This window comes from Nilaparvata lugens, chromosome 8, assembly GCF_014356525.2.
Source record: "Nilaparvata lugens isolate BPH chromosome 8, ASM1435652v1, whole genome shotgun sequence".
Classification (NCBI taxonomy): domain Eukaryota; kingdom Metazoa; phylum Arthropoda; class Insecta; order Hemiptera; family Delphacidae; genus Nilaparvata; species Nilaparvata lugens.
Genome location: NC_052511.1, coordinates 38,613,640 through 38,627,868, shown reverse-complemented (window position 1 = coordinate 38,627,868; position 14,229 = coordinate 38,613,640). Strand labels below are relative to the sequence as shown.

Here is a 14,229-nt window from a genome sequence, read left to right as displayed (position 1 = left end):
CGATCGACCTACTTGTAGTTATTTGAGAAATTTAGATTCATTTTAACTAATTAGTTGATCAAAATAGATTTTATTTAAGTCTGACGCTTTTGGGATGTTGATAATCTTTGATTTTTACTTCTAGGTAAAACCCAACTCCAAACTCCAAAATGTACTCAAACATTGCTAGAATTGTTGGCCCAGCTGCCCGATCTGCTGTAAGTTGTTTTAAAACTTATTCATTTAAATAATTATTGTAAAATGTATTTTTGAATATTTGGAAATTAATATTCATAATTGAAATGCATTGAGTTATTAGTTATTGACCTTGTGTAGGTCAGTTTGATAGGTCATTGAAATACAATTTCTTCATTAATACTTTCTTTATACATAATCATTTAAGTTACTTTATCTTATTTTGAGTTTATTTCTTTTCTTGTATTAAATATCTAACTAGGTACTGATTTATAGTTACCGTTTCTGTTCATCTTGCATGTGGCTTCCAGGACATAATTATAAATATAAATTCCATTGACTCAATAATTTTTTCAAGAATAATAACTAGAATATTATAAATAGAATGTAATATTATGTCTATAACATATTATAATAACATTGCTAAAAGTCCTCTATTAATTTCTTACATTCTCTACAAACCTAACCTATCCATAAGTAACGTTCCAAGTTTTGTTCATGATAAAACTCGATTGACTAACCTAGTCAATTATACTTGACTATAACATTTTAAAGGTTTTGATCTTATAGATTTACTTTCTTTCAATTTCAGGATTATATTTAAAAAAAGTGTAACAGAATCAATTTTTTAGGAAAAATTTAAGTTTAATTTTTAATTTGCGATCAGAAAAATAAGTTACTATGAGCCAATTTTCATTCTATTGAAATATTTCATTCTGTTATTATGGTCATTTCTAAATTTTCATTCTTGATTCTTAAGCTTGTTTCTTAAATACTAGTTATTGGGTTGACTTTCAACATTTCAGTTTATTCTTCATAACTTGGTAGATTAAATATTAAAACAATACTACAATCTTTAGTGCTTCCTATTCCTAATCAGTTGTATATTATACATTATATTCTTTAATTTTTTGTTAATCATTTCTGTAATCTAACAAAGTTATGTTTGACCTTCAAAAAAAAAATTACTTAGCTTAATAGTTTATTCAGGATTTAATATGACTAATATGATCTTTTGAATGCCTCTATCTTTCTAATTTTGTCCAGATTCAATTTTATCAACCAGACTTGTAGTCTGATGGTTATTGAGTACCATTAATCTTGGCTCTTAAAAGATTCAAATAAACTACAAAAATATCCAACTTACTGTACTTGGAAGATTCAAATAAATTACTAAAATATCTAACTTACTGTACTCGAATTATTAACTTTTTCCTACTAGAAGTTTATTGCAGATCGGTAACACAGTTCTCTATCTGCCTATCTAGTATGGCCATAGTGAATCTATCTAGTTCGACATAATAAATCTATCTATCTGCCTAAATTGTTGGATTTGGATAGACCTATTCAAAAGTAAGTTTGGTCATTGAAAGCTAATTCAATCTTTACTCCGGAGTTAGTCCTTCAAATTCATTGTGTATAAATTTATCCTTTTATCCTCCAATGATTTTTTCTACAAGGTAGAAAGGAAAACCTAGATTGCACATGTTTCAAGTTATATGCAGCTCCATGATGCATGTTACAGATGTACACTGTATGCAGTATTTAATACTGTAAATTGTATTTATTACGCACCGTGTATTAATGGATTAAAAGTCTGGTCTTCAATGGACACCACTATTGTCCCTTTAATGGACTTGAGCAACATGCAATGAAATTAAAGCTGCTGCACAATCTCATGATGTATGGACTTGTTTTTACAATTTTACTGATCAATGCTTGCTATGCAAATAAAGGCCCAAAATTGATGTGTGATTGAAAAATTTGGATGTTATTACATAGATGTAGGTGATTTGAACTCATACTGATTGTATAGTCCTGTCTTACAATTTAATTGTGGTGGAATTGACTAAATTTCTGTTGTAATTTTGCAGCTGGTCTCAGGATCAAGAGCCTACGTGAGGCCGCTCAGCAGTTCCGTCTGCTCACCCACCGCTTTCAACTCACAGAACACACAGAGCACCCCAACAACTGTCAGTTTGGTGAGCAATTCTCTTGTTTTCAGCTTGAAATTATGTTTGCAAATTCCAAAACATAATGTGGAATATCGGTCAACTATTGACCTTGATGATGTGTTGAATTTAGAGGTCATTATAAATAATGCTGTAGTTGAAATAGGAGGGAATCTGTCCTACTAGAAATATATAATTACTAGAGAATGCAAACTTATCACCTTGAAAGAAGCTATGTGTTAATTTTGTTATTTTTCATATTAACTCAATTGAAATTTATTCCCAGGTTTTTCTGAGACTCAAGAGTGACTTATTGTTCTAATAGCCTAAGGCTAGGCGCACATCAGTTAGTCAAGACAAGACATGATCAGACACGTTTAGTCACAATACTTTACATTGTTGCTTATGACGCAACTCACACTGATAAAGCCTACTCATTGCAATTAGACATGTATTCATAAGCAACTACGTGAAGTATTGTGACTGATCGTGTCTTGTCTTGTCTTGACTAACTGGTGTGCGCCTAGCCTAAGGCTGGTCACACACCGATTAGTCAAGTTAAGACTAGTCACGTTTAGTTACAATACTTCACATTGTTGCTCTTGATGCAACTCACACTGTCTTGGAATTAGACAGTGCAATTAGAGTGCAATAAGAGTCATTGCAATTAGACATGTCTTCATAAGCAACTATGTGAAGTATTTTGATTAAACGTGACTAGTCTTGTCTTGACTAACCAGCGTGCGCCTAGCCTTAGTGTTGAGTTAGTCAATTGACTCAGAATGTTTCTCTATAGTATTAAAAGTGTCAAGTTTTTCAATATTCTCACCCAGCATGGAACATCAGTTATCTGATCTTGAATGAAAAAATTTAGTTGACCTATTTGCTAATTCTCAATTACAAACTTGCTCTAAGTCCATTATTTGAACAATAATTAAAATGTGCCACACTCTAGTATGTTGGTAAGTTTACTAGATTTGACGAAATGTTGTTCGTCTCTTGAAGAATTTGATCTCTTTGAATTCGTAAGGGGAAAATGAATGAGCAGGTTTGAGCTATTTTGAATGCTAAGCTCACCACCATGAAACAACAATAAGTCACTTGGTTAAATTGTTGAATTATTGTTAAAACATATTTTTCTCTCTCTTAAACGTCTTCTATGCTTGATTAAATAAGAATTAATTACATTTACAAGTTTGAATGGACAAGTTAACTGAATTTACACTAATTTACTGGTGAGTTTGAAGGAAGGTATAACATAAAATATTTTCTCAAATTTTCTGCAGAATGTTTTATCTGTTATGGTTTGTTTGCAGTTACCTGCCGTAAGGAACTTCCAGACATCAGCTGTTTCGCGCGATATCGATTCAGCCGCCAAATTCATCGGAGCTGGCGCCGCCACCGTTGGAGTCGCTGGCTCAGGTAAATTCATGAATTCTAAGAGGATTTCACAATAATTTCAACTGTTTTCCTCTCTAAAATATGTATACGAAAAAAGATCCTCTAACGAACCTGTGATCTGTTTTTGTATGCTGATGGCCATTATGACACACTGATTTCTCGACGGCACGATACCTTACCTAGAATGTCGCGCTCCAATTGGTCGATTTTCGGTGAGCCAACCGAATCAGCCAATGGCAGTTCTCACAGTTACCGATTGTCGACTGACATTCAGTTTTGTTCTGTGATAATCATTATTCTCAGCCAATCGTTGAAAAATATTCTGAGTGTCGGCCGACATCGTAAATTATGAGAATGTTCCAATCGGGGAAAATTCTTATCGGCGAGAAATCTCTGAGTGGAAACGGCCTATGTCTTCACTCTTCTCAGACACTATTTCTTATCTTTGCTTGGTTTTCAATTCAAACCTCAAAGTTGAAGATGTAAGATTGAAAATTTATAAATTATGAGGTATTTTTCAAAAATGTTATCCCCAAAAAATGTTCTATCAATCTCTGTTATATGTTCTTGCACGCTAACTTCTCAAATCTTCTGCACGTATGAAATCCTTGATCTTTGCTTGATAAGAGTATGCTATGAACTCTTGTATGCGTTACGCTATATACTTTCATGCTTGCTTTATTCAAAATCCCTTTGTTTATTCATCTTGATATTTCAAACCTCTTTATATTCCAACGAATAAGTTTTGATCTACTAAACAAAGTTGAACCTCATTTTTCAATCATCTTATTCTACTTCAGAGACAAACTCATTATTTTGACACTTGTGAACCCATAATAATATTTACGGTGTTTTTTAAGTAAATTATTGATGAAAAATGATCATTGGACTAATACATAGGTCAAGTAAAAATTGAAAAAATCACATTCACATTTTTATCACTTCATCATAAATTATATATTAAGTAGGATTAACTGCCCAATGATGAATGAAAGGGGGCCAGCATGAAGCCTGCACTTGGGACGCACACACGGGGTGCTTGTCACTCACTGGTCCCGGGAAGGTCAGAGACCAAGGCCATTTGACGCTCTAGCAGGGCGGCCCCCGCAGAGGGGGCGCAGGGGACCAGAAAAAGCAGGGCCGGAAATTGAATTTTCTGATTCAAAGCCGGCGACGCTTTTCACAGCTGAGGCGTTTCCGGCCGTGTTGGAAAAACCCTGTGGCTGGCGCTTTTAGTGCAATCTGCAGGCCAGCTATATTACTGGAACTCAATTCAGACTATTCTCATGCTGGCCCCTAACAAGTGTTGTTGCTGAGGGCTTAAAGACGTTTTGTCAACTGCCCTTTATACATTAAAATCGTTGAAAGTGGTCGGTATACTACTATTGATCGTGTAATCTGTGATTCTCGATATTTTTTCAACTGTACGCTCTGTATCAAGTATTGAAGTATAGTTAATGTTTGGGAAGATACCGGTATTTTTGGAACTCAACCAAAATCTTTTGTTTTTACAAATGAAATCTTTGTAGTTGAATTGGTGAACGAAACTTGTATATATTTCTCATAGCTTTTGCTCGCTCCTTCTGGCATTATCTCGAATAATTTATATTTGCAAATATTATAACTTTTATCTTCTACTATTTATTTTCTTTGTTATTCATCGCCTTAGCTTTGCTACTCAGCATCAGCTTTGCATAGGTTGTCTTCTTCATGCAACATCAATCGATCTTCTCTTTTATTTCCTTTCAATCTTCCTGTAGTCAGAAGCATAATATATAGATACTGATCCATATATATTACGTTCTCTCACTCAATTTGTCTTCTTCATTTCTCAATCCAGTATTGCATTCTGTATAATCTTCTTCTTCATTTAATACAGTTACTTGCTCATGTGCTAAGGGAAACAGAATCTCTGAGACTAGTAAACTGAGTAGACTTGGAGGACTGAGTAATGCTTGATTTTTTGACATTTTGATAAATTTGAAACTTTTGATAAATGAATAAGAATGGTGGATATTGATTTTTGGAGCCTAAAATATTGAGTGTTCGATAGTAATATTGTGCTTATGATGACTTCTAGAAAATTGATTGAAGATTGAATAGATATTGTTGAGGATTGAAATGAAGTAGTTCAAAATTTCGTTTATGGTTAAGTTTCTGTAGATGTCTTACAATTAGTGCCTTTCAAAGGTATTAAAAGTAGCTGGATATTTCTTGTAGGAGGCAAAAATGAAGTGTGCTCTATAGGCATTCGATGGCCTGGTTGCACAAAAGACAGTTACATTTTATTGGTGATAGAATGACTTTAATATCACAACAACCAATCGGATAAGTTGAATTTCACCACAACCAATCGGATAAGTAGATGACGTCTCTGATTATGAATTAATTACAGTTAAAACTCTAAAGACTTTTGCATTTTTAAGGTGATTAAATGATTGTATGTCACGGCAAACATTCGGATAATTGGAAGACGTCTTTAATTAGCAATTAATCACACTTAAACTCGAAAGACTAACGAATTTTAAAGGTGATTAAATGATTGAATGTCACGACGACCAATCGGAGAGTGGAACACGTCTTAGCAATTAATCACAGTTTAAACTTGAACGACTTTTGTGCAACCGGGCCCGTGTCAGTTGATCTCATTGTTACCCCTCTGTTGTTGATCTCTTGTTAAGGAACCTGTCTAGAAAATTAATTCAAGATTAGGATGATGTTGCTCTTGGAACGCTAAAATACCTTAAGTTGATTGATTTGTAATTAAATACTATTCAGTATAATGAGTATGATCAACTGCCCAATGATGAATGAAAGGGGGCCAGCATGAAGCCTGCACTGGGGACGCACACACGGGGTGCTTGTCACTCACTGGTCCCGGGAAGGTCTGAGACCAAGGCCATTTGACGCTCTAGCAGGGCGGCCTCCGCAGAGGGGGCGCAGGGGACCAGAAAAAGCAGGGCCGGAAACTGAATTTTCTGATTCAAAGCCGGCGACGCTTTTCACAGCCGAGGCGTTTCCGGCCGTGTTGGAAAAACCCTGTGGCCGGCGCTTTTAGTGCAATCTGCAGGCCAGCTATATTACTGGAACTCAATTCAGACTATTCTCATGCTGGCCCCTAACAAGTGTTGTTGCTGAGGGCTTAAAGACGTTTTGTCAACTGCCCTTTATACATTAAAATTGTTGAAAGTGGTCGGTCGGTATACTACTATTAATCGTGTAATCTGTTTCTCGATATTTTGTCAACTGTACGCTCTGTATCAAGTATTGAAGTATAGTTAATGTTTGGGAAGATACCGGTATCTTTGGAACTCAACCAAAACCTTTTGTTTTTACAAATGAAATCTTTGTAGTTGAATTGGTGAACGGAAACTTGTATATATTTCACATAGCTTTTGCTCGCTCCTTCTGGCATTATCTCGAATAATTTATATTTGCAAATATTATAACTTTTATCTTCTACAATTTATTTTCTTTGTTATTCATCGCCTTAGCTTTGTTACTCAGCATCAGCTTTGCATAGGTTGTCTTCTTCATGCAACATCAATTGATCTTCTCTTTTATTTCCTTTCAATCTTCCTGTAGTCAGAAGCATAATATATAGATACTGATCCATATATATTACGTTCTCTCACTCAATTTGTATTCTTTATTTCTCAATCCAGTATTGCATTCTGTATAATCTTCTTCTTTATTTAATACAGTTACTTGCCCATGTGCTAAGGGAAACAGAATCTCTGAGACTAGTAAACTGAGTAGACTTGAAGGACTGAGTAATGCTTGATTTTTGACATTTTGATAAATTTGAAACTTTTGATAAATGAATAAGAATGGTGGATATTGATTTTTGGAAGCCTAAAATATTGAGTGCTCGATAGTAATTATTGTGCTTATGATGACTTCTAGAAAATTAATTGAAGATTGAATAGATATTGTTGAGGATTGAAATGAAGTAGTTCAAAATTTCGTTTATGGTTAAGTTTCTGTAGATGTCTTACAATTTAGTGCCTTTCAAAAGTATTGAAAAGTAGCTGGAGATTTCTTCTAGGAGGCAAAAATGAAGTATGCTTTATAGGCATTCGATGGCCCGGTTGCACAAAAGACGGTTAGGCCTACACTTTAACGGTGATAAATATCTTTGATATCACTACAACCAATCGGATAAGTTGAATATCACTACAACCAATCGGATAAGTAGAAGACGTCTCTAATTAGTGATTAATTACAGTTAAAACTCGAAAGACTTTTGAATTTTTAAGGTGATTAAATGATTGTATGTCACGACAAACAATCGGATAATTGGTAGACGTCTTTAATTAGCAATTAATCACACTTAAACTCAAAAGACTAACGAATTTTAAAGGTGATTAAATGATTGAATGTCACGACGACCAAAACGGAGAAGTGGAACACGTCTTAGCAATTAATCACAGTTTAAACTTGAACGACTTTTGTGCAACCGGGCCTGTGTCAGTTGATCTCATTGTTTTAAAAGGAACATGTCTAGAAAATCAATTCAAGATTAGGATTATGTTGCTCTTGGAACGCTGAAATACCTTAATAGAGATATGATTGATTTGTAATTCAATACTATTCAGTATAATGAGTACGATTACTGCCCAATGATGATTGAAAGGGGGCCAGCATGAAGCCTGCACTTGGGACGCACACACGGGGTGCTTGTCACTCACTGGTCCCGGGAAGGTCTGAGACCAAGGCCATTTGACGCTCTAGCAGGGCGGCCCCCGCAGAGGGGGCGCAGGGGACCAGAAAAAGCAGGGCCGGAAACTGAATTTTCCGATTCAAAGCCGGCGACGCTTTTCACAGCTGAGGTGTTTCCGGCCATGTTGGAAAAACCCTGTGGCCGGCGCTTTTAGTGCAATTTGCAGACCAGCTATATTACTGGAACTCAATTCAGACTATTCTCATGCTGGCCCCTAACAAGTAACTGTTGCTGAGGGCTCTGAGACGTTTTGTCAACTGCCCTTCATACATTGAATGTTGAAAGTGGTCGGTATACTACTATTAATCTTTAATATGTTTGGGAAGATACCGGTATGGTAGATCTCAACCAAAATTTTTGTTTTTACAAATGAAACCTTTGTAGTTGAATTGGTAACTGGAAACTTGTATATAATTTTATATTTCACATAGCTCGCTCCTTCTGGCATTATCTCGAATAATTTATATTTGCAAATATTCTAACTTTTATCTTCTACAATTATTCATCTTCTTTGTTATTCATCGCCTTAGCTTTTTTACTGAGCATCAGCTTTGCATAGGTTGTCTTCTTCATGCAATATCAATTGATCTTCTATTTTATTTCCTTTCTATCTTCCCATAGTCAGAAGCATTATATAAAGGTACTGATCCATATATATTACGTTCTCTCGCTCAATTTGTCTTCTTCATTTCTCAATCCAGTATTGCATTCTGTATAATCTTCTTCTTTATTTAATACAGTTACTTGCTCATGTGCTAAGGGAAACAGAATCTCTGAGACTAGTAAACTGAGTAGACTTGGAGGACTGAGTAATGCTTGATTTTTTGACATTTTGATAAATTTGAAACTTCTGATAAATGAATAAGAATGGTGGATATTGATTTTTGGAAGCCTAAAATATTGAGTGCTGGATAGTAATTATTGTGCTTATAATCATTTCTAGAAAATTGATTGAAGATTGAATAGATATTGTTGAGGATTGAAATGAAGTAGATCAAAATTTCGTTTATGGTTAAGTTTCTGTAGATGTCTTACAATTAGTGCCTTACAAAAGTATTGAAAATTAGCTGGAGATTTCTTCTAGGAGGCAAAAATGAAGTGTGCTTTATAGGCATTCGATGGCCCGGTTGCACAAAAGACGGTTAGGCCTACACTTTAACGGTGATAAAATATCTTTGATATCACGACAACCAATCGGATAAGTTGAATATCACTACAACCAATCGGATAAGTAGAAGACGTCTCTAATTAGGAATTAATTACAGTTGAAACTCGAAAGACTATCGAATTTTTAAGGTGATTAAATGATTGTATGTCACGACAAACATTCGGATAAGTGGAAAACGTCTTTAATTAGCAATTAATCACTCTTAAACTCGAAAGACTAACGAATTTTAAAGGTGATTAAATGATTGAATGCCATGACGACCAATCGGAGAAGTGGAAAACGTCTTATCAATTAATCACAGTTTAAACTTGAACGACTTGTGCAACCGGGCCTGTGTCAGTTGATCTCATTGTTACCCCTCTCTTGTTGATCTCTTGTTAAGGAACCTGTCTAGAAAATTAATTCAAGATTAGGATGATGTTGCTCTTGGAACGCTAAAATACCTTAAATTGATTGATTTGTAATTCAATACTATCCAGTATATTAAGTAAGATTAACTGCCCAATGATGAATGAAAGGGGGCCAGCATGAAGCCTGCACTTGGGACGCACACACGGGGTGCTTGTCACTCACTGGTCCCGGGAAGGTCTGAGACCAAGGCCATTTGACGCTCTAGCAGGGCGGCCCCCGCAGAGGGGGCGCAGGGGACCAGAAAAAGCAGGACCGGAAACTGAATTTTCTGATTCAAAGCCGGCGACGCTTTTCACAGCTGAGGCGTTTCCGGCCGTGTTGGAAAAACCCTGTGGCCGGCGCTTTTAGTGCAATCTGCAGGCCAGTTATAACTGGAACTCAATTCAGACTATTCTCATGCTGGCTCCTAACAAGTGCTTGTTGCTGAGGGCTTTACATTAAGTTACCAAAATAGGTGGGAGGGTTTCTTGATATTTGATTTTTTTATTGCATTGGTTTGGCTGGAATCGTTATCTATGGATCATGCAATACAATTTAACCAATATAAATGAACTAGAGGATAGGATAAATTACTATTAAAACAATGATTTATATTAGTTATCTAGGAATCTTGAGATATAACTTGACTGAACTAGAGAATATGATGTAACTACTATAAATAGAAATAAAAATTCAGTACCAATACAATATAATTTAACCAATATGAATGAACTAGAGGATAGGATAAACTACTATTAAAACAATGATTTATATTAGTTATCTAGGAATCTTGAGATACAACTTGACTGAACTAGATATGATGTAACTACTATAAATAGAAATAAAAATCTCAGTACACTTTTTTGAATTATTTTATCACATATTTCAACATTCATGCCATTTTCAAGTCTCAAATCTTACTTGAAAATGGAATGAATGTTGAAACATATTGTGATTAAATAATTCAAAAAAGGGTACTGAGATTTTTTTTCTATTTATAGAGATAACAGAAAAGAGATGTATCTACTTATTCAAAACAAGAATTATTTATAAATTATCCAGGCATCTTGTTTTGTGATACAACCTGATCAATAGCTTGACTGATCTTGAGAATAGATCAAACCAGGAATAGTTTCAAACTGATCAGAAATTGAAACAAAACTGAATTAATCAAATGAAAGCAAAGATAAACAATTGAATGCTCATTAATTAAGCTTAGGTCTCTTTCTACAATCCTGAATGTACCATAGGCCTACATGTTTCAAGACATTTTGTCATCCTGTTGAGATCTTATTCAAAGTCATCTATGTCGACATAACTAATATCTAAAATTGAAATTCTTTTCATGCTTGAATCGTTTGAATACGTCACCAATTTTTGCTTTCCATCAACCTTCCTTTCTATTTGCATCTTGCTTTCCTTATACCCTGCTATTATCATGCTTCTATTTTTTTTAGTTACATACTATTGCTTATCCTATTGTAACAATAAATTTACATGATCTCTCTTATCTTTTCCCTCCTTAATTTACATGATCTAACTTATCTTTTCCTTCCTTGTAATTTCCCTCTTTATTTTTGTGATAATTTTTACCTTGACCTTCCTTTATCCTTGCCTAATCCTTTGTGATGTTTACAGGTGTTGGTATCGGCCTTGTGTTTGGCTCCCTGGTCCTAGCCTACTCCCGAAACCCTACCCTCAAGCAACAGCTTTTCTCCTATGCCATCCTTGGTTTTGCTCTGGCCGAAGCCATGGGCCTGTTTTGTTTGATGATTGCCTTCCTTCTCTTGTTCGCCTTCTAATCTTTGTGTTGATTCATTTTATTCACATTTTCAAGTTTCCTAATTTAGGACATTTGTGGTGAATAAGAATTAGAAATGTGATTTTTGTTTAGAGTAATAGTTTTCAAATAATCGATAGCAGTTGTATTAATCGATAAATTTTTCTCTTTACGATAAAGTATAGATATATTAATTTTGGAACTATTGTAGAATGATGAAATGAAATGCACCACAAAGGAATAAATTGAAATGAACTAAGTATTATAATGTTTGTTGATCATTTTTTAATTAGGGACAATAAGCTAGGAAACTGCAATAAGTTTCAAAGATTTCAATTATTTGGATAAATGAAGATCTTTCATTTGGATTTGTTTTAAAAGCGTATGAAAAGTTGCTGGATTTAATTACGTGTATTCTTCTGTGATTCTTGTTTTATTCTATGATTATATTGTGCTTCTCTTCTAGAAACTTTAGTTTCTAATCCAAAGCGCGAATTGTACACTAATCATTGAAAATATCGCACTTGTTTTTTGTTATTTCGTGATTTTCTTTCTTATGTAATTGAGAGCATAGTGTTTACACTTTCTCAACCTACCTATATCAGTTTACCCAAGTTTACGGGTTTTTAATGAGCTTTAGTTTTTTTCCTGTCACAACATATAATTCAGTTTATCTAATATGCTATGTTTTTCCATAGAGAAACAATAGCGAAAGTAGATATCCCATGGTATAGGGCGTTTTATCGCATTTTTTACTGTTATCTCAAGCCGACTACTGTCGATTATTGTCGATTTTTACTGTTTTGGCCGGGTGAGATTGTATGAACGGCACAATTTGAGAGACTAACAGCATCATATGGCTTTATGGGAAAAAGAACTACGTGGACTATCGGCTTGAGATAACAGAAAAAGTTACGACATAAACACCCTATACCATGGGATATCTACTTACACTATTGTTTCTCTATGGCTTTTCCCTGTGATATTGATTCATTCTTACATTATACATTCGGCCTTGAACATTTATACCCTCTTAATTTACAGTCTGATGATCATTGCTGATCTTTTCTTCTGTTACACAAATTTCCTTGCCTTAATTGAGCACTCTTATTCATAAATTGAAGATTTTTTGCGTGCTCTGATGCCTTCTTTCATAATATTCTTTTTTGAATTGTTTTCATTGTAGAAACCTTCAGCACTTCTCACCAAAAATATTGCATGGTTTGGTTATGTGCTATGTTGTTTCTTATGTGCTAACACTATTCTTTCTTCTGTTTCACAAATCCCATTCAAAATTGAACACTGCATCAAAATAATTGCATGGTTTGGCTTTTATATTTCACTCTTGATAATTCTTCAGTGTTTGTAATTCCTCCTTTGGTTATGTCGCTTTCCTGTTCTTTTATGGCACTTTTGATGGTTTCTTCTGTGATTGCACTAATATTCTTCTGTGATAACTCGTGTGGTTTCACTAACATTCTTCTGTGATTGTGTTACTTGTGTTCTTTTTTTCGGTTGTTGTGCTCATTTTTTGTCATTGTGGTCCCTGTTATCATGTTGATTTCATACCTTCAATGCTATTTCTTCATTGTGATATACTGTGACCATTTCATACCTTCAGTGCTATTTTATCACTGTGATATCATATGACGATTTCATACCTTCATTGTTATTTTTCACTGTGATAATTTCATACCTTCAGTGCTATTTTATCACTGTGATATCCTGTGAAGATTTCATACCTTCAGTGATATTTCATTACTGTGATACCCTTTGGCGATTTCTTACCTTCAGTGCTATTTTATCACTGTGATACCATGTGAAGATTTCATAGCTTGAGTGTTATTTTATGACTAATGGCTGGCTGGTATTTTTAGGAGCCGGTATCGGAACAGTGTTCGGCTCACTGATCATCGGCTACGCCAGGAATCCATCTCTGAAGCAGCAGCTCTTCTCTTACGCCATTCTGGGATTCGCCCTTTCCGAAGCCATGGGTCTCTTCTGTCTTATGATGGCCTTCCTGCTCTTGTTCGCTTTCTAAACAGCATTTCTAAATTTAGTTGATTACAAAATTAAGATAATTATTGAAAAACAAAACAGGACTACACTGCCACTTGGGTTTATTGAACCAGGTTGCAATTAAATTTTTACTTTCAAGGGTTTGGTAGCGAACTACGGAGTGGTTACGGCAATGTAACGAACGTCGATCGATAATGATATCGATATTTTTCAACTAGTGTTGGGGCTTGCACATTAGCGGTTGAATATCGATGATGTTTGGTTTAATTGGGGCAAACCTACATCTTTCTTACACCGAAACATCATGTGTAAACACTCCTAGATATAAGTGTCATCCCTCCTTCAGCAATAAGCTTACAAGCTAGATGTCGAAAAATTTACCATCTTTATGTTATAGTTCTACACATATAAATTATATTATTTTTTCATCCATCAATGTTTCTGGGGTGAGTTATTGTTGACATTACAATGCTATTGAACTTCAATTTTTGTTATAAAAAATCGGCTTAATCATCGTCTTAATTGTTTCTTTTGAAACTTGGATGATATGTCAGCGAGAGACATTTCCATTGTGTACAGTGTTAGAGAAATAAAAATAATATTAGTTGATGACCTGTTAAAA

The 14,229-nt window shown here is 34.7% G+C and overlaps 1 protein-coding gene across 2 annotated transcripts in view; it reads left to right on the top strand.

Annotated features, from left to right (window-relative positions):
* The window catches only part of LOC111050335 (ATP synthase lipid-binding protein, mitochondrial), a 15,021-nt gene extending 792 nt beyond the window's left edge, over positions 1-14,229 (top strand). For both annotated transcript variants that reach the window (XM_022336639.2, XM_022336640.2), the window contains exons 2-5: positions 125-197; positions 2,049-2,156; positions 3,443-3,548; positions 13,466-14,229. In XM_022336639.2, coding sequence (XP_022192331.1) covers positions 150-197; positions 2,049-2,156; positions 3,443-3,548; positions 13,466-13,629 — 426 coding nt within the window. In that variant the 5' untranslated portion in view covers positions 125-149 and the 3' untranslated portion in view covers positions 13,630-14,229. The remainder of the gene's footprint in view (positions 1-124; positions 198-2,048; positions 2,157-3,442; positions 3,549-13,465) is intronic.